Source organism: Panthera leo, chromosome D2 (assembly GCF_018350215.1).
Source record: "Panthera leo isolate Ple1 chromosome D2, P.leo_Ple1_pat1.1, whole genome shotgun sequence".
NCBI lineage: Eukaryota > Metazoa > Chordata > Mammalia > Carnivora > Felidae > Panthera > Panthera leo.
The window spans coordinates 45,631,252-45,652,790 of record NC_056689.1 but is presented as its reverse complement, the minus strand read 5'-3'; the positions used below and the strand labels follow the sequence as shown (position 1 = coordinate 45,652,790).

Below are 21,539 nucleotides of genomic sequence, written 5' to 3'. Positions count from 1 at the left end.
AAATTTGGGGCGTCTGGGTGGCTCCGTCGATTGAGTGTCTGACTTCGTTCAGGTCATGGTCTCACGATTCTTGGGTTCAAGCCCCGCGTTGGGCTCTGTGCTGACAGCTTGGAGCCTGGAGCCTGCTTCTGATTCTGTGTCTCCCTCTCTTTCTGTCCCCTCTCCCCCCCAATTACTCTCTGTCTCTCAAAGGTGAATAAATGTTTTAAAAAAATAAAAAAAAAACATAAGATAATGATCAACATATACATTTTACTGAGGTCTTTTAAAATACAATTTTGAATCAGTTTCTTTCCTGTTGTATGTTCTAAACACTCCATTCCTTTATTTTAGGTTTTTTGAAAAGGACAAAAACAGCACACAAAAAGATAGTTGAGGCACCCATTTACCCAAGACCTTTGCAATTACTATGCACGTGACCAAACTGGGTGGGTTTTCCTGAAAGAAATTACAATGAAAGTAGCAATTGTCATATTTTATTGGCAGAACTTTTTAGATTCTAAATGTATATGGTAACTTACAGCTTTGTTCTTTATTGCCACCTAGTGAATGGCAATATTCTTTTCTCGAGGAAAGAGTGTGCTTGCAAAATTGAAAAGTTAAACATATAGATGGATTGAAAGTCCACAGTAAGTGGCGCCTGGGTGACTCAGTCAGTTGAGCATCCGACTATTGATTTTGGCTCAGGTCATGATATCATGGCTTCTGAATTTGAGCCCTGTGCGGAGCCTGCTTGGGGTTCTCTCTCTGCCTCTCTCTCTCTGCCTCTCCTGCTGTCTCTCTTTTTCTCTCTCTCTCTCAAAATAAATGAATAAACTTAAAAAAATAAAAAAAATAAAGTCCACAGTAAAAAAGACAGAGCAAGAATCAAGTTACTTTATTTTTTAAAATTTATTTCTTTATTTACATTTTAGTTAGTTAATATACAATGCAATATTGGTTTCAAAGTAGAATTCAGTGATTCATCACTTACATAGAACACCTAGTGCTCCTCACAACAAGTGCCCTCCTTAATACCCATCACCCATCTAGCCCATCTCCCACTCACCTCCCTCCGTCAACTCTGTTTATTTTCTATCATTAAGAGTCTCTTGTGGTGGTTTGTTTTCCTCTCTTCTCTCCCCTCCCTCTTCCCATATGTATATTCATCTAATTTGTTTCTTAAATTCCCCATATGAGTGAAATCATATAATGACTTTCTCTGATTGGCTTATTTTGCTTAGCATAATATATTCTAGCTCCATCCATGTCCTTGCAAATGGCAAGGTTTCATTCTTTCTGACAGCTGAGTAATATTCCATTGTTTGTATATACCACATCTTCTTTATCCATTCTTCAGTCGATGGACACTTGGGCCCTCTCCATAGTTTGGCTGTTGTTGATAATGCTGCTGTAAACGTTGGGATGCACCTACCCCTTTGAATATGTATTTTGTATCCTTTGGGTAAATACCTAATAGTGCAATTGCTGGATTGTAGGGTAGTTCTATTTTTAGTCTTTTTAAGAAACTCCATACTCTTTGCCAGAGTGGCTGCACCAGTTTGCATTCCTACCAGCAGTGCAAGAGGGTTCCCCTTTCTCCGCATCCTTGCCGATACCTGTTGTTTCTTGGGTTGTCAATTTTAGCCATTCTGATGGGTGTGAGGTGGTATCTCATTGCAGTTTTGATTTGTGTTTCCCTAATAACAATGTTGAACATCAACAATGTTGATGTTGAACATTGTTTCATGTGTCTGTTAGCCATCTGGATGTCTTTTTTGGAAGAGTGTCTGTTCATGTCTTCATTTCTTAACTGGGTTGTTTGTTTTTTGGATTTTGAGTTTGATAAGTTCTTTATAGATTAGATATTAACCCTTTATTAGATATGTTGTTTGCAAATATCTTCTCCCATTCCAGAGGCTGCCTTTTAGTTTTATTGACTGTTTCCTTCACTGTGCAGAAGCTTTTTATCTTGATGAAGTCACAGTATTTCATTTTTGCTTTTTTCCCTCTTGCCTCTAGAGACATGTCTAGTAGAAAGTTGCTATGGCAGAGTCAAAGAGGTTGCTGCCTGTGTTCTCCTCTCAGATTTTGATGGTTTCCTGTCTCATGGTTAGGTCTTCCATCCAATTTGAATTTATTTTTGTATATGGTGTAAATAAGTGGTCTGTTTTTCATTTTTCTGCATGTTGCTGTCCAGTTTTCCCAACACCATTTGTTGAAGAGACAGTCTTCCATTGGATATTCTTTCCTGCTTTGTTGAAGATTAGTTGACCATATAGTTGTGGGTCCATTTTTGGGTTTCCTATTCTGTTCCATTGATCTATGTGTCTGTTTTTGATGACTACAGCTTGTAATGCAGCTTGAAATGTGAAATCATGATGCCTCCAGCTTCGCTTTTCTTTTTCAGGATTGCCTTGGCTATTAGGGGTCTTTTGTGGTTCCATACTAATTTTAGAATTTTTTTATCTAGCTCTATGAAGAATGCTGGTGGTATTTTGATAGGGATTTCATTAAATATGTAGATTGTTTTGGGTAGTAGAGACATTTTAACAATGTTTGTTCTTCTGATCCGTGAGCATGGAATGCTTTTCCATTTCTGTGTGTCCTCTTCAATTCTTTCATAAATGTTCTATAGTTTTCAGAGTACAGATCTTTTACCTTGTTAGTTAGGTTTATTCGTAAGTATCTTATTGTTTTTGGTGCAGTTGTAAATGGGACTGATTCCTTGATTTCTTTTTCTGCTGCTTTGTTATTGGTGTATAGAAATGCAACAGATTTCTGCATGTTGATTTTATATCCTACGACTTTGCTGAATTCATGTATCAGTTCTAGCAATTTTTCTGTGGATTCTTTTGAGTTTTCTACATAGAGTATCATGTTATCTGCAAATACTGAAAGTTTGACTTCTTCCTTGCCAATTCGTATGCCCTTTATTTCTTTTTGTTGTCTGACTACTGAGGCCAAGACTTCCAGTATTGGTATTAGTTGTGGGTCTTTTATATATGGCCTTTATGATGTTGAGGCATGTTCCATCTGTCCCTACTTTGTTGAGGGTTTTTATCAAGAATGGATGCTGTATTTTGTCAAATGCTTTTTCTGCGTCAATTGACACGATCATATGGTTCTCATCCTTTCTTTTGTTAATGTAGTGTATCACATTGGTTGATTTACGAATATTGAACCAACCATGCAGCCCAGGAATAAACCCCACTTGACCACGGCAAATAATTCTTTTAATGTACTATTGAAATCAATTTGCTAGTATCATGTTGAGAATTTTTGCGTCCAGGTTCATCAGGGATACTAGCCTTTAATTCTCCTTTTTAGTGGGGTCTTTGTCTGGTTTTGGATCAAAGTAATGCTGGCTTCGTAGGAGGAGTTTGGAAGCTTTTGTTCCATTTCTATTCTTTTGGAACAGTTTGAGAAGAATAGGTATTAACTCTTCTTTAAATGTCTGGTAGAATTCTTCTGGGAAACCATCTGGTCCAGGACTCTTGTTTGCTGGGAGATTTTTTTTTAAAGTTTATTTATTTTGAGAAAGAGAGTGTGAGTAGGGCAGAGAGAGAGGGAGAGAGAGAATCCTGAAAGAATCCTAAGTAGGCTCCGCACTGTCAGCAGAGAGCCCAGCATGGGGCCTGAACCCATGAACCGTAAGATCATGAACTGAGCCGAAACCAAGAGTCGGACATTTAACCAACTCAACCACCCAGGTGCCCCTTGTTGGGAGATTTTTAATTACTGATTCAAGTTCTTTACTGGTTATTGATCTGTTCAAATTTTCTATTTTTTCCTTTTTTAGTTTTGGTAAGTGTGTGAGTTTCTAGGAATTTGTCCATTTCTTCCAGATTGTCCAGTTTGTTGGAATATAATTTTAGTAGTATTCCCTTATTATTGTTTGTATTTCTGTGGTGTCAGCTGTGGTAAAAAATGTGATTTTTATCTATTTGGGTCCTTTCTGTTTTCTTTTTGATGAGTCTGGTTAGGGGTTTATCAATTTTGTTTATTCTTTCAAAGACCCAGCTCTTAGTTTTGTTGATCTGTTCTACTGCTTTTTTTGTTTCTATATTATCTATTTCTGCTCTAATCTTTATTATTTCTCTTCTGCTGGCTTTCAGCTTTATTTGCTGTTTTTTTCCGAGCTTCTTTAGGTGTAAGGTAGGTAGTGTGTTTGGGATCTTTCTTGCTTCTTGAGAGAAGTCCAAATTGCAGTATCCTTTCTTTTTAGGACTGCCTTTGCTACATCCCAAAGGGTTTGGACTGCTGTGTTTTCATTTTCATTTGCTTCCATGAATTTTTTTTCTTTAATTTCCTGGTTAACCATTCATTCTTTAGTAGGATGTTCTTTAACTCTCATGTATTTGAGGGCTTTCCAATTTTTTTCTTGTGGTTGGCTTCAACTTTCATAGTGTTGTGATCTGAAAATATGCATGGTATGATTGATGTTGACGACTGTTGACGACTGATTTGTGACCATGTATGTGATCTGTTCTGGAGAATGTTCCATGTACATGAGAAGAATATGTATTCTGCTACTTTAGGATGAAATGTTCTGAATATATATATCTATTAAGTCTATCTGGTCCAGTGTGTCATTCAAAGCCATTACTTCCTTGTTGATTTTCTGCTTACATGGTCTGCCCATTGTTGTAAGTGGGGTGTTAAAGTCCCCTACTATTATTGTATTATTATCAATGAGTTTCTTTATGTTTGTTATTAATTGATTTATATATTTGGGTACCTCCAAGTCAGGGGCATAAATATTTACAATTGTTAGCTCTTCTTGATGAATGGATTCCTTAATTATGATATAATGCCCTTCTTCATTTCTTGTTACAGTCTTTGTTTTAAAATCTAGTTTGTTTGATACAAGTGTGGCTCCTCTGGCTTTCTTTTGACATCCATTAGCATGATAAATGGTTGTCCATCTCCTCACTTTCCATCTGCAGGTGTCTTTAGGTCTACAGTGAGTCTCCTGTAGGCAGCATATAGATGAATCTTGTTTTTTTTTTATCCATTCTGATACCCTATGCCTTTTGATTGAAGCATTTAGTCTGTTTACATTCAGAATGATTATTGAAAGATAAATTTCATGCCATTTGTTACCTGTAGAGATGATGTTTCTAGTGATGTTCTCTGGTCCTTTCTAGTCTTTGTTGCTTTGGTCATTTTTTTTCTCCACCCAAAGGGTCCACCTTAAAATTTCTTGCATAGCTGGATTAGTGTTCATGAACTCCTTTAGTTTTTGTTTGTTGGGAAACTCGATCTCTTCTGCTATTCTGAATGACAACCTTTCTGGATAAAGAATTCTTGGCTGCATAATTTTCCCATTCAACACGTTGAATATATCCTGCCACTCCTTTCTGGCCTGCCAAATTTCACTGGACAGGTCTGCTGCTTACTTTGTGTGCCTACTTTTGTAGGTTAAGAAACTTTTGCTCCTAGATGCTTTCAGAATTCTCTTTATCTTTGTATTTTGCAAGTTTCACTATGATATGTCATGGTGTTGACCTGTTTCTGTTGATTTTGAAAGGAGCTCTCTGTGCCTCTTGGACTTGAATACTTGTTTCCTTCCCCAGATTTCCTTTCAGCTAAAATTTGTTCCAATAAACCTTATGCTCCTTTTCCCCACTCTTCTTCTGGGAATCCTATGATACAGATGTTGTTCCATTTTATGGAATCACTAAATTCCCTAAGTCTCCTCTTGTGATCTAATAGTTTTTTTTCCCTCTTCTTTTCAGCTTCATTGTTTTCCATAATTTTATCTTCTATATCACCTATTCTCTCCTCTGCTTCTTTAATCCTCATTTTGACTGTATCCAGTCAATTTTGCATCTGTTATTGCATTTTTTATTTGAGCCTGACTAGTTTTTATGTCTTTGATCTCTGAAGCAAGGGTTTCTCTGTTGTCTTCTATGCTTTTTTCAAGCCCAGCTGGTAGTCATATGACTGTTCTGAATTCATCTTCAGATATTTTGCTTCTATCTTTTTTAAATTTTCTTAATGTTTATTTATTTTTGAGACAGAGAGAGTGAGTGAGAGAGAGAGTGGGGGAGGGGCAGAGAGAGAGGGAGATACAGAATCTGAATCAGGCTCCAGGCTCCAAGCTGTCAGCACAAAGCCTGACATGGGGCTCGAACTCATGAACCGTGAGATCATGATCTGAGCAGAAATTGGAAGCTTAACTGACTGAGCCACCCAGGTACCCCATATCTGTTTTTTTTGAAAAAAAAAAAAAACCTTTTTTTAATGTTTATTTATTTTTCAGAGAGAGAGAGAGAGAGAGAGAGAGAGAATGAGCATGAGAATGAGCAGGGGAGGGGCAGAGAGAGAGAGGGAGACACAGAATCCAAAGCAGGCTCCAGGCTCTGAGCTGTCTGCACAGAGCCTGATTCAGGGCTCAAACCCACAAACCGTGAGATCATGACCTGAGCTGAAGTCGGATGCTTAGCCAGCTGAGCCACCCAGGGGCCCCTTACTTATTATATCTGTTTTGAATAAGTCTCTGGATGTGACTTCTTCTTGACCTTTCTTTTGGGGGGGAATTCTTCCATCTTGCCATTTTGGCTATGTTTCTGTCTCGTGTGTGTTTTGAAAGCTTGTTATATTTCTTGCACCTGAGAGTACTGCTATATTTAAAAGGCGTCTCACACTGTCCAGAGCCTGACGCTTCAGGAAGTGTTTCTGGTATGTGCTGTGTGTATTCTGCTGTTGCATTTTGGCTGCCCTTTCCCACTGGTCAATCAGAGCTCCTTCTTGCTTGTCATGTGGTGTTTGGACCTTTAACTAGGTGTGCTTTGATTTGTTTGTTAAAATAAGCCTTGCACCTGCTATGCTGTCTCCCTCCAACTGTGGAGATCCTTCTGCCAGGCCACAGATCGATTTCCTAAGTGTTCCACATGATCTGACCTCAACACAGCTGTGTTTGATGGATGTGGAAAGCCCAGGGTCCCCCTACTTCTCTGTCAACTTAACTCGTCCCCACTAAAAACTAAATTACTTTAAATGAATTAAAATCTGTAGTCACATACACAGTCTCCAAATCACCTTTAAAAGCATTTATAGTGTTCATGGAATTCCAGCTGAATTTATATTCTCTTTTCTGGGCTCCCTTAAGCCTTTATTTATATTCTTATTTGAGTGCTTGTTTTATTGTCTCATGTTATAGTTACTTTTATACTTCCTTATTGAAGTACAGACTTCTTGAGGATAAAGGTTGAGTCTTTTTCTTCTTTGCTTAAGCACGCTCAGTGCTTTGTATATTGTAAATATATAATGTTTAATAAATGTTGAGTTGAACGTGATTTCAGAGCTGCTCTTAGTGGTGGGAAAAATCAAAGAACAAAAGAGGTACCCCTGATCTGTGGTTTCTGCAATATATTGTCCTTAAAGAAATGACAGATTAGCAGTTTTGATTTATGCCAAATTTCGATGAACCAAACAGATAGCTTATGACACATTAAGTGAATGAAATGATCTTTAAGAACTGAGCTTCACTAAGAACAAGAGGGATTAAACCAATCTCCATCTAGAGTAATCTAGAGCAGCCCTGGATCAAGATGAAGCTTTCTTCATCCTGATAGTGTAATTGTTCTCCTTCCTGGCTACCCTAAGATTAGGATGACCCAAACCTCCAAACCCCAGGAAATTATTTGTTTGGAGAATTTCATGGCCCTGAAGCTTCCCTGGAATCCCTTTGCAAAGTGAAATAGGTGCTTGAATTTAGCAATGTTTGCTGAAGTCAGGAGTCATCCTTTTAGGATTCCAAAAGTGGTAGAATACACAGGAGATTCATTTACTAGTTTAACTAGTTTACTAGCCATTTATATGTCCCATTGGCAAAGTCTATGTGAAGATCATCAGCCTTCTTCATGTTTTAGTCTCCTTAAAGCTTAACCACAGTGACCTGAAATTTCTGGTGATTTTGATGCATCAGGTCCGGTATTCTGAATTATTCAGGCCCTGAGCTAGCTACCTAGCCCAGAGTTTATGCTACTCTCTGTTAGTTCCTGAGGATCCTGGAAGAGAGCATCATTTTCATTATGGTAAATGTCCAGGCCACAATAGACCAGTAGGTTCTTTGTGCTAGTTCACTTTTAGTTTTTATAGTCAACCCCACTTTTTCTTGAGATACTTCTTTATCACCTTCCCACCCATGTGTCTGAGAAAGGACAACATTTGTACCTTGTACTTTTTAAGGTTCTCTAAGTTCATGTCCCCTTATCAATAAGCCAGATGGGGTATTTAGAGGAGTCACTGGGAAGTACATTTGGTACTGTGCCTCATATGAGTATAATGACAGGCTGCATAGCTCCTAAATAAATGCTGAATTAACGTACAGCAGGTCATGAGATCAGTCCACACATCTTTCATAATAATTATGTCCTTCCCTCTTAGTTCTCCTCTCTCTAGAATCATCCTGACTCTGGCCATTGGTCAAGGGGTCTCCATCCACAAGAAAGATTTATAGGATACCACACCAGAGGCTGCTACTAGCCTAGCTACTAGGCTACTAGGCCTCGGCTGCTAGCAGCCTCGGCTGCTACTAGGCCTCGGCGAGCCTTGCTCGCCATTGGAAAAATCCCACAGGCTTACCCAACTCCTGTGAAATCTCTACCACCTGACCCTTCAAGAAACCACATTCTGGATTTTTCCTAAATCACTGAAGTAATAAAGGTTGCCATCTTTCTACTACCATTAATTAATTCATTCACATTCTCCCTGGTTTTTAACTTCCTGACCATTCTGATATGCCAGTGTATAATGCCATGCACCCGGACTTTCAGGACATGCTCTACAAATAGCCTTCTTCAAGGCCTGCTCCAGTGCCTGAGCCGAGGAAAAAAGGTTGGACACCAGAGTAATTCATAGGAGCTTGAGGTTCAGACTTTTTTAGGGACAGGATCTCAGACTGAGCAAAAAAGGGACACCTTGCCTTATCCCAAGGCTAGGGAATCTAGGAATGAGTAGGGTGGGACAAGAGGATGTTCTCTCCAGCCTGGTGCTTTTAAACTTTTATGTCTGCCCATAAACAACACATGAGCACCCATAAAAATGGGTCTCTTATGTGTGTTCATTTTCATGGACCATAAATTAAAGAATTTATGGCCTTGTGCCTTGTATGACTTTCCATTTCATATTTCATTCCTTGCACAGATGCCTAGCGCCTCTTCTCCAGTTTTGATCTGTTCCTTTCCTTCTTTGATTTTTATTTGCACTCTTCTTCTGGCCAAGGGATTTTCCTGGTCTTGGGAAAATACCATTTTAATCTACTAATCTAGAACCCGTGATAGAAGTCCACACCCTAACAGAAAAGCTTTCCATGTTGCCCAACACCTTGCATTTGTCCAGACCTGGTAAAAGTACTCTTATTGCTAGAGAAACGTGATAAGATGGACCACACAATGACAGTTGGTAACAAAATTCATCGTTCCACAAACATTTTTCTAGTGCATGTTTTGGCTTGGCCAGACATGGAAGGGAAGGGAAGTAGAGAAAGCATGGTCTCTCCCAAGAAGATTACAATATACTGTGGACATTTGTATGCAGGTAGATTGTAATAGAAATGTTTATCCTGTAATAGTCATATGGGGAAAGTGCTATAGTAATCTCAGCAGATTTGCAAAAGGAACAAGGAAAAATATTGTAAGAATAAAATTAAAGTTTTTTGTTTGTTATGTTAAAAATTCAGCTCTGAATATGACCAAGGTAAACTGTTTAAAATGTATTTAGGAGACAAGAACCTGAGCAATCCTTGCACTAAAACACGGCAGACTAAGTACAGGCTTTAGTGTATGCTCCCTCTAGAAATCCTACTAAAGAGGTAGTGAGGGAATGGAAAGATGTAAACCCATACAGACATCTTGACAGGAGAGGAGACACTGGAAGGTGAAAGAGTCTAACCATTTTGGAAGATGGAAGGCAGATGGGTGATGACTTTAGCAGAGCAGAGGAGAAGAAACCCACTGCCAGAAAGGGATGAGGTAGGAGAAGCTGCCAATAAGAAATAGCTAGATTTTTGCATTAGAACTAAGAAGTATTCAGGAATTGAAGGTACTGAGTGAAACAGGAAAATTATTGAAAGCCTGTAATATTAGAATTTGCCAGACACAAGACAGTTGTTCTTTTCTTACCTTGGCTAAGCACAGGAGGCTTGCTCTGTAGAGGTGGAAGTGGAGGAGTTGTTTGGTTTGGAGGTTGGCTGGACTGGGAGGGGAGAGGGCTGCTACACTGAAAATGGAGTGGTAGTAGAAAGTTTGTGCTTAGCACAAGGTTAAGACTCTCCCTCCCTCCTTCCCATCAACTGTCCATTTTCCTCCACTCAGCTGTTAACAATGCTGGTAGCCAGGTTTATACACCATAGGCAGGAAATCAGAGGATTTATCTCTGGGGAAATTGGCTTTTCTGAGGAAACATCTACAGACTTTGGGAAGTTCTCAATTAAAGGACAATGTATGTGTGTCTCCCTCTGTCTTTGAATTTTCATATAACAAGGACTACTTACTACTAGTCAAAGACACACACACACACACACACACACACACACACACACACACCTTCTTAATATCTTAGTGTTATGCATGAATGAATGGCCAAAGGTCACCAGATAGATATCTAAGGAAAGCCTTTGAGTAAAATAAACAAATGGGAAAAGAATGAATTCAGATAGCGCCTGGGTGACTCAGTCGGTTAAGTGTCTGACTTCGGCTCAGGTTATGATTTCACAGTTCATGGGTTCGAGCCCTGTGTTGAGCTCTGTGCTGACAGTTCAGAGCCTAGAGCCTGCTTTGGATTCTGTGTCTCCCTCTCTCTCTGCCCCTCCCCTGTTCATGCTTTGTCTGTGTGTCTGTCTGTCTGTCTGTCTGTCTCTCTCTCAAAAATAAATGTTAAAAAAAATTTAAAAAAAGAATGAATTCAGAGACAATGCAAGTAGAAAACAAATAAGTAAATACTGTAATTAATATGCTTAGAGAACTGAGACAATAGTGCAACAAGAAACGCGAACAGGATTGTCAAAACAAGGACCAATCAATCAATAAAAAGAGCTGTTAGAAATTTAGCAACTGCTAACAGAAATATCAGAATTGAATATAAAGTTAGATATATCTTTCAGAAAATAGGATAAAGAGATAAAAAATAGAGAAAAGATAAGATTAGAGGATGAATTCAAGATAGTCTGCATGTAACTAATAGGAATTCAGGAAAAAAAAAAAGCAACTGAGGAGCTACTTACTAAAAAGTTCACAGACTGAAGGACATAAGTTTCTAGGTTTGAGAGTGAGTTCAAGTACTAGTGAAACAAAAGGAAAAAAAAGACACCACATCAAGGAACATTACTGTAAAATTTCCACTCACAGGGGAAAATCCCAAAAGCTTTCAGTGAGGGTGAATAAAACAGGTCCCAGGTTGTGCATTAGAGTCAGAATAGCATCATATTGGGGCACCTGGGTGGTTCAGGCAGTTAAGCGTCCAACTTTTGATTTCAGCTCCGGTCATAATCTCGTGGTTTGGTTCATGGGATCAAACCCTGAGTTGGGCTCCATGCTGCCAGCACGGAGCTTGGGATTCTCTCTTTCCCTCTCTTGCTGCCTTTCTCTCTCTCTCTCTCTCTCTCTCTCTCTCTCTCTCTCTCTCTCAAAATAAATAAATAAATAAACTTAAAAAAAAAAAGAAAAGCATCATATTATTAGCTTATCAAATTATCTCACTGGAAGCTACAGTAAAGGACTTCTCAGACATGAAGTAAGTTTTATCACATTTGTTTTCAATGTAGAATAAGACAGGAATTGAAGGGAGTGGAATAAGGAAGTAGGGATGTGAATCCTGGAGAAAAGAACCTAATAGTAGATGTTACACCAGTGTACAAATGTGCCAAGAGCTATTGTGAAAGGGCATGTTCTGTGGTGCTCCAGAGGGCAGGGCATGGAATCCGAGATTACAAAGGGAGACTCTGGCTGAACTTGTGAATGACCTGTGGTATTCAGTGATGAAATCTTGATTATCTGATATGAGCCTATATAAGTTTGAATAGAATCATATAAGGGAATCTCTTGAGAGACTGCTAGACTATTAAATATAAAATCTAACTAGACGATGAGATGCTATTGTAACAATAAATGCCATTATGTATATAAATTAGTAGAGAGGAAGCTGTTATAGGCACAAAAAGTGGGTCAGTAAATCTAGCGGGTTTTTTAGTTTTAAAAAATTCTTAACAGAGCCCTGCATTCTTTTAAAGAAGGTAGGTTATTTAAAAAGTGCAAGGTCTAGTAAACTTGAAGGTTTTTCACTTATTCAAATCAAATTTTGAAAGCCTCAGACTTGACAAAATTCTCAAAAGCATTGTAGACAAGGAGACAATCCCTTTTTTCTAAAGGTTAAAATCATATATGCTTGAAAAATCACTCAGCATTCAAGTGTCACTTCATTTAGCTACCTTGTATTAGAGGAAAACCCTTCCAAATATGGAAAAAAGCTGTCTCAAGTAATTTATTCAACTCATTAAATAATCAGGGAGTAGTGCTGGTTGAAAGAGCATTTTGAGCAACAGGGTATGTGTTGTCTATTAGGGAAGGCATTTCGAAATAACTTTGCTGAATTAGAAATAAAACTGATTAGTGTTCTACAGGGCATCAAAACCACAGCCTTTCTGTCAGGGGGCTCTTAACAAAATATTATTAAATTAATAACTTTACTTCTGATATGAATATATAACCTGCAATTTTAGTTATTTAATTATTATAACTTTATTTAATTATTTAATTTTTAGTTATTTAATTTAATTAAAATTAATTTAATTTTTAGTTATTTAATTATTTATAACTTACTGTGCTGTATGTCACAAACTGTTTTGACTCAGTAGAACTTTATGAAGTTTGAAAGCCTTTGAAAGGGCAGTGGGATAGAAATCAGGGAAATTTAGGATGGTCTATTAGATTTCCATTTTATGGATGTCTTAATTTATTAATTGTCCCATAATTGAAGGACATTTTGGGTTTTTTTCCCCAAATTTTTATTGTCCCAAATAGTACTACAGTAAACATCCTTGTTCTTCGATCAATATTTACATGTGTCAGTATTTCTTTATGAGAGATACATAGAGGAGGGATTTCTAGTTAAAATTTATGTACATTTAAGGGGATTGATACTATTTCAATTTACTTTCCCTTTAGCCTATTTCCCTAAACCCTCATCAATAGTGAATGTTATCCATTTTAATGATTTTTCCCAACTGATCAGTTAAAGTGGTATCACACTATTTTAATAAGCATTTTCCTGAATGCTGGCAAGGTTGTCATCTTTTTTATTTATTAGGCTATTTCCATTTCATTTAAATTTTCTGTTTTTTTTTGTTTTTTAAAAAATTCATATATTCTGTATTTTATAGCTAGTAACCTTATCTTGAATACATAAATCAAAAATCTCCCAGCTTCTAGCTTGTCTTTTTTTCCTTGAATTTTTATTGAAATACAATAAAGTACTATCTCAATATAGTTTATTTTATATACATATGATAAAGTACTCATAAATGTACAAGCTCAATGAATTTTCACAAAGGGAGTGCACCTTTGTAACCAGAACTCAGATTAAGAAGCAGGATGTTACCAGAATCCTACTACATCTTTTGAGTCCCTTTCTCTAAGGATAACTACTGCCCTTACTTCTAATACCTTAGTTTAATTTTGCTTGCTTTGGATCTTTATGTAAATGGAATCACATTTTATGTACTTTTTTGAGTCTGACTTCTTTTACTTAATGTTTTATTTGTGAGATGCAAACATGTTACTGTATGTAGTTGTGACTTGTGCATTCTTACTGCTGAGTAATATTCTACTCAATGGATATACTACAGTTTGTTTATTCATTGTTTTAAGTAAACAAAGTGTTAGTAGTCTTTATTACAAATGGTACTGCTATGAATATCCATGTAAATGTCTTTTGGTGAATATATACATAGGATATATACATAGGATATGTACATAGGGGATATATACATAGGAATATATGTACATTGGGGATATATACATAGGAATGAGATGCTGGTTCATAAAGTATGCATCTGTTGAGGTGTAGTAGCCATGCCTACCAATTTTCCAAAGTGGTTAATCCACCAGCAGCGTTTGAAAGTTTCAGTGGTTCCACATCCTCGTCAAAACTTATTTGTATTATTTGTGTTTTTCACTTTGTCAACCTAGTGGCTGTGTAGTAACATTACATTTTGATTTTAATTTTTATTTCCTTGTTGATTAGTGAAGTTAAGTACTTTTTCATATCCTTCCTTATCTATTCTTTTTATCTGTGTTAGCTGTTCAAACACTTTTCCTGTTCTTCTATTAAGTACTCTCATTTTCTTATTCATTTGTAGAAGTCCTTTTTTTAAAAAAATATTTATTTTGAGAGAGCGAGAACACACGTATGTGTGCATGCTGGGGAGGGACAGAGAGATGCGGAGGAAGAGTGAATCCCAAGCAACACAGAGCCTGTTGCAGGACTTGAACTCACAAACCATGAGATCATGACCTGAGCCAAAATCAAGCATTGGACGCTTAACCGACTGAGCCACTCGTGTGCCCCCATTTGCAGAAGTTCTTTATGTGTCATTTAAATGAGTTTATTATAGGATATATGTATTGCAAATATCTTTTCCCATTCTGTAGTTTGTCTTTACTTTTTTTTAAGGTTTTTTTTTTTAAGTTGTCTCTACACTTCATGTGGGGCTCCAACTCATGACCTCAAGATTGAGTTGTATGCTCTTCTGACTGAGCCACCCTGGCACTCTTGCCTTTTTACTTTCTTAATAATATCATTTGATGAAGAGAAATTTTTAATTTTAAGGAAGTCCAGTTTTTCAATGTTTTTCTTTATGACTGGTGTTTGTTTTAGGAATATTCACTTTCTGAAGGTCATGAAGATATTTTCTTATATTTTCTTCTAAAGGCTTATTGTTTAACTTCTCAAATTTAGATCTGTGATCCTTCTGGAATGTTTGAATATGGATATTTAATTGAACCAGCACCAGGTAATTAAAGACTTATTTTTTTTTAAATACGTTCATGAGAGGTAGTGGTGTTTTCTTTTAATATTCTTGTCTTTTTTTTTGATAGCAGGGGATGTCTGGTGTCATAAAGCGTTTTTGGGACGTATTCTATCTTCTTTTATTTTCTGAAATTCTCTGTGTAGAATTGGTATTATTTATTCCTGAAATATTTGGTATAAGTGAAGTCATAGAGCCCTAGAGGTTGTTTGCATGTCTTTTCCAAGATTTTTGACCCAAATTCAACTTCTTTATTTGGACTTTCTGTTTCTTACTGTGTCTGTGTTTAAAATTTGTGTCTTTACATTGATGAAAGAAAAGGAAGAAGACACAAATGAACGGAAAGTTATACCCTGTTCATGGGAAGAATTAAAACTGTTAAAAATGTGCATACTACCCAAAGTCGTTTATGGATTCAGTGCAATCCCTATTGATACTCCAATGGAATTCTGTACAGAAGTAGAAAAACAATCCTAAAATTTATATGGCACCACAAAAGACCATAACACTTTGTATTTCAAGCTATATTATAAAGCTATAGTGATCAAAACAGTATGGTACTGACATAAAAACAGATACATAGACCAATGGAACAGAACTGAGAACCCAGAAATACACCCATGCATATATGGTCAACTTCTGTTTTACATGGGAGCTAAGAATATTTAATGGAGAAAAGACAGTCTCTTCAATAAATTGTACTGGGAAAATGAAATATTCACATGTAAAAAATGGAACTATACACACACAGGAATATTATTCAGCTATAAAAAAGAAGGAAAACCCTCTATTGCAATTACATGGATGGAACCTGAGGGCATTATGCTAAGTGAAAAAAATCAGAGAGACAAAGACAAATACTGTGTGGTCTCACTTATGTGTGGAATCTGAACAAATGAAAAAGTGCACAAAACCTTAGAAAAAGAGATCAGATTTGTGGTTACCAGAAGTGGAGGGGGTGGGTTGAGGGGGAGATTTGGATGAAGATAGTCAAAAGGTACAAACTTACAGGTATAAGATAAAAAAGTGCTAGGGATGTCATATACAACCTGATGTCTCTCTGGTTAACAGTGTTGTGTGTTGTATGTGAAAGTTGTTAAGAGGATCTGTATGAGATGCTGAATGCTAACTAAACTGGTTTGGTAGTCATTTCTGGGTGTACATAAGTCAGATCATTGTGCTGTACACCTTAAACATATACAATGCTGCCTGTCAGTTATAGCTGATAAGACTGGGAATTAATGGGTGAATGGATAAACAATATGTGGTATATTCATACAATAGAATATCATTCAACCTTAAAAAGGAAGAAAATCCTGTCACATGCTACAACATGGATGAATCTTGAGGATATTATGCTAAGTAAAATAAGCCAGTCACAAAAGGAGAAGTACTGTATGATTCTACTTGTATGAGGTATCGTAGATGGTCAAATCAATAGAAACAGAAAGTACAATAGTGGTTACTAGGGCCTGGGGGGAGTGGGAAAAGTGGAGTTGTTGTGTAATGGGTACTAAGTTTCAGATTTGCAAGATAAAAAATGTTCTGGAGGTCTGCTTCACAACGATATGCATGTAGTCAACACTTCTGAGCTGTATACTTAAGAATGGTTATGATGGTAAATTTTATGTTTTATGTTTTGTACCACAACAAAAGCAAGTGGGGGGCAGTGCTAGGGTTGGAAAATTATCATTTTGTACCCATTATAAAAGACTGAATCAGGCAAAAAGCGACAATGGATGTTAAACAAGGTGAAAATTTTGATGAAGAGCAGAATGTATGTGTGGTTGCAGGGTAGGGATAGGGATCCAATGCCTAAATGGAGGGCGCGTGGCTCCTGTGTTACCTACCACCCTAGGAAGAGGTCAGATGTTCAGAGGTGGAGGATTGGTCTGTTATGCATCAAGGATGCAAGGGAATTCCAACTGATGGATTTATTTTGTCTGTGAAGTGCAGGTTGGTCCACTGCTGGGAGTGAGGGGAAGATATGGATATGTTACAGGCTTAGGAGAATAGGCAAGATTTGAAACAACTTTTGGGAGGACCAGGAAAGTAAGTGAATCTCCCAAATCTACTAGACCCATTGAATGCCAGGATTAGGTACTGTTGTGAATGGTAGAAAAACTGAAACACTGATGGCTTTTAAGGGCTGTAAGGTTATTTATTTCCCATATAAAGGTCTGAGATAGACAGCCCAGGACTAGAATTTGGTGCTGCTCCAAGAAGTTTTCTAAAGAAACGTATTTGACATAAAATATTATAGGTTTGGGAGAGGAACACCACAGAAGTGAAGTTCCCTTCTTGTCACATGATATCAGGAGGCACATGACATCCACATGGCACTACTGACAATGGTTAAGGTGGTATTTACTAGAGGTGTTTTCTCTACTACAAATTTATTGTGTTTCCCTTTTCTCACTCTTTGGAAGTGAGCCACTAAGTGTAGTCTGCTCTCATGAGTGGGGAAGGGAGCAAGAATTAAACTCTACCTGTTGGAAGAGGAGGTATATATATGGTTTTTGGGATTATTCTATAAAAATATTTTCTCTCTTCTCCCCTACTTATTTATTTGATCATTTGTTTATGAGTTTGGAATCATTTGTATTTATTTTATACTTTATTATAATCCAATTGTCATTTAGCTTATTGTTCAAATTGTTCTAGCCTTGGCCCTTGGAATGTCTTTCAGGTTGACTCCTGTGTCTTGTCTTTATCCCATATTTGTGTTTTGGGTTTTTTTTTAGCATTTCATTAATTTATTGCTTTGCAAGATACTGCAGGCTTATCTTGTATTTACCCACACCCTAGCCCTAAATTCAGCCATTTCTCCACAGAGATTTGTTTCCTTTTATTGGAGAATAGTATTTAGGAACCAAGATCTGGGCACTGGGCTTTTTGTTGCTACTGTAGTATCATTGTTTCTAGCTTCTGGATAGTTCTTTTCAACAGATTGAAAAATAATCACATGGTTTAATGGAATAAATCTTAAAAAATGTAAATGAAGAAAGTGAATTCTTGAAACATTAACAGTAATAACCAACATGTTAAATGCTGACCCTGTGTGAAGCACTTTGTTGAGTGCTTCAGGTATAATACCTCATCTAATCATTATAACATCTTTTTTTTTTTTAATATCCTTTAGTTAACATACAGTGTAGTCTTGGCTTCCGGAGTAGAACCCAGTGATTCATCTCTTACATATGACACCCAGTGCTCATCCTGAAAAGTACCCTCCTTAATGCCTATCACCCATTTAACACATTGCCCCTGCCCACCCCCCACCCCTCCCATCCAGCAACCCTCAGTTTGTTCTCTGTGTTTAAGAGTCTTTTATGGTTTGCCTCCTTCTCTGTTTTATTTTTCCTTCCATTCCCCTGTGTTCATCTGTTGAGTTTCTCAAATTCCACATATGAGTGAAATTGTATGATACCTGTCTTGCTCTGACTTATTTCACTTAACATAATACCCTCCAGTTCTATCCACATTGTTGCAAATGGCAAGATTTTATTCCTTATTTATCACTGAATAGTATTCCATTGTATGTATGTGTGTGTGTGTGTGTGTGTGTGTGTGTGTATACCACACCTTAATCCATTCATCATTTGATGGACATTTGGGCTCTTTCCATAATTTGGCTATTGTTGATAGTGCTGCTATAAACATTGGGTGCATGTGCCCCTTTGAATCAGCATTTTTGTATCCTCTGGATAAATTCCTAGTACTACAGTTGCTGGATCATAGGGTAGTTCTCTTTTTAATTTTTTTGAGGAACCTCCATAATGTTTTCTAGAGTGGCTGTACCAGTTTGCATTCCCACCAACAGAACAAAGGGTTCCCCTTTCTCCCCATCTTCTCCAACATCTGTTGTTTCCTGAGTTGTTAATTTTAGCCATTCTGACAGGTGTGAAGTGGTATCTCATTGTGATTGTGTTTTTTTTTATATATAATTTATTGTCAAATTGGTTTCCAAAGCAATCTATGCATTCAATACATTCAATGCAATCCCAATCAAAATTGCACCAGCATTCTTCTAGAAGCTAGAACAAGCAATCCTAAAATTTGTATAGAATCTCATTGTGGTTTTGATTTGCATTTCCCTGATGATGAGTGATGGTGAGCATCTTTTCATGTGTCTGTTAGCCATCTGCATGTCTTCTGGAAAAGCGTCTCACCACTGTCGCTCAACATAATGTTGGAAGTCCTAGCCTCAGTAATCAGACAACAAAAAGAAAACGTGTCTATTCATGTCTTCTGCCCATTTCTTCACTAGATTATTTGGTTTTTGGGTCTTGAGTTTAGTAAGTTTTTTATAGATTTTGGATACTAACCCTTTATCTGATATGTCATTTGGAAATGTCTTCTCCCATTCCGCCGGTTGCCTTTTAGTTATGTTGATTGTTTCCTTCTCCGTGCAGAAGCTTTTAATTTGGATGAGGTCCCAGTAGTTCATTTTTTGCTTTTGTTTCCCTTGCCTCCAGAGACATGTTAAGTAAGAAGTTTCTGTGGCCTTGGTCAAAGAGGTGGCTGAAGGATTATCCTGTAGGATTTTGATGGCTTCCTGTCTTACATTTAGGTCTTTGATCCATTTTGAGTTTATTTTTGTGTACGGTGTAAGAAAGTGGTCCAGGTTCATTCTTCTGCATGTTGCTGTCCAGTTCTCCCATTTGCTAAAGAGACTGTCTTTTTTCCACTGGATACTCTTTCCTGCTTTGTCAAAGATTAGTTGGCTATATATATATATATATATATATATATATATATATATATATATATATATATATATGGGTCCATTTCTGGGTTCTCTATTCTGTTCCATTGATTTATGTGTCTGTTTTTGTGCCAATACCATACTGTCTTGATAATTACAGCTTTGTAATACAGTTTGAAGTCTGGAATTGTGATGCCTCCAGCTTTGGTTTCCTTTTTCAACATTACTTTGGCTATTCGGTATATTTTCTGGTTCTGTACAAATTTTAGGATTGTTTGTTGTAGCTCTGTGAAGAATGCTGGTGTAATTTTGATAGGGATTGCATTGAATGTGTAGATTGCTTTAGTTAGTATCAACATTTTAACAATATTTATTCTTTCAATCCATGAGCATGGAACGCTTTTCCATTTCTTTGTGCCTTCTTCAGTTTCTTTCATGAGCTTTCTATAGTTTTCAGCATACATACCTTTTACCTCTTTGGTTAGGATTATTCCTAGGTATTTTATGGTTTTTGGTGCAGTTGTACATGGGATTCCTTGATATCTATTTCTGTTGTTTCATTATGTGGTTTATAGAAATGCAACCCATTTCTGTATATTGCTATTATATCCTGCGACTTTGCTGAATTCACGTATCAGCTCTAGTAGTTTTTTGGTGGAGTCTTCCGGGTTTTCCACATAGAGTATCATGTCATCTGTGAAGACTGAAAGTTTGACTTCTTTGCAATTTGGATGCCATTTATTTCTTTTTGTTGTCTGATTGCTGAGGTTAGGTCTTCCAACATTATGTTGAGCAACAGTGGTGAGAATGGACATCCCTGTCATGTTCCTGATCTTGGAGGGAAAGCTCTCAGTTTTTCCCTGTTGAGGATGATATTGGCTGTGGGCCTTTCATATATGGCTTTTCTGATGTTCCTTGCATACCAACTTTCTTGAGGGTTTTTACCAAGAAAGGATGCTGTTTTATGTCAAATGTGTTTTCTGCATCTATTGAAAGCATCATATGGTTCTTATCCTTTCTTCTATTAATGTGACCTTAGCACTTAATTGATTTGCAAATATTGAAACCAGCCCTGCAGCCCAGGAATAAATCCCACTTGATCATGGTGAATAATTCTTTTAATGTACTGTTGAATTTGATTTGCTAGTATCTTGTTGAGAATTTTTGTATCCAGGTTCATCAGGAATATTGGCCTGTAATTCTCCTTTTTAGTGGAGTCTGTGTCTGGTTTTGGAATCAAGGTAATGCTGACTTCATAGAATGAGTGTGGAAGCTTTCCTTCCACTTCTGTTTTTTGGAACAGTTTGAGAAGAGTAGGTGTTAACTCTGCTTTAAATGTCTGGCACAATTCCCCTAGGAAGCCATCTGGCCCAGGATTCTTACTTCTTGGGAGATTTTTTGATAACTGATTCAATTTCTTTGCTGGCTACACGTCTGTTCAGATTTTCTATTTCTTCCCATTTGAGTTTTGGTAGTGTGTGACTGTCTAGGAATTTTTCCATTTTTTTCCAGATTGTCCAGTTTGTTTGCATATAATTTTTCATAGTATTCTCTAATAATTGTTAGTATTTCTGTGGTGTTGGTTGTGATCTCTCCCCTTTCATTCATGATTTTATCTATTTGGGTCCTCTCTCTTTTTGAGAAGTCTGTGTGGGCATTTATCAATTTTGTTTATTCTTTCAAAACATCAGCTTTTAGTTTCATTGATCTCTTGTACTATTTTTTTTTTTATTCTATATTGTTTATTTCTGCTCTGATCTTTGTTATTTCCCTTCTTCTGTGGGCTTTGGGCTTGATTTGCTGCTTCTTTTCTAGCAC

General features: G+C 37.1%; 1 protein-coding gene across 8 annotated transcripts in view; it reads left to right on the top strand.

The window, feature by feature from the left end:
• The window catches only part of PTPN20 (protein tyrosine phosphatase non-receptor type 20), a 109,859-nt gene that overhangs the window by 22,946 nt on the left and 65,374 nt on the right, over window positions 1-21,539 (top strand). For 3 of the 8 annotated variants that reach the window (XR_006194419.1, XR_006194418.1, XM_042908082.1), the window contains exon 1: window positions 14,960-14,998. The exons of the other annotated variants lie outside the window; for them this stretch is intronic. Coding sequence is in view for 1 of the 3 variants with exons in the window: in XM_042908082.1 (XP_042764016.1) it covers window positions 14,962-14,998 (37 nt within the window). In the remaining 2 variants the exon portion in view is untranslated. Of the gene's footprint in view, window positions 1-14,959; window positions 14,999-21,539 lie in introns of those variants that run through there. 8 annotated transcript variants of the gene reach the window in all.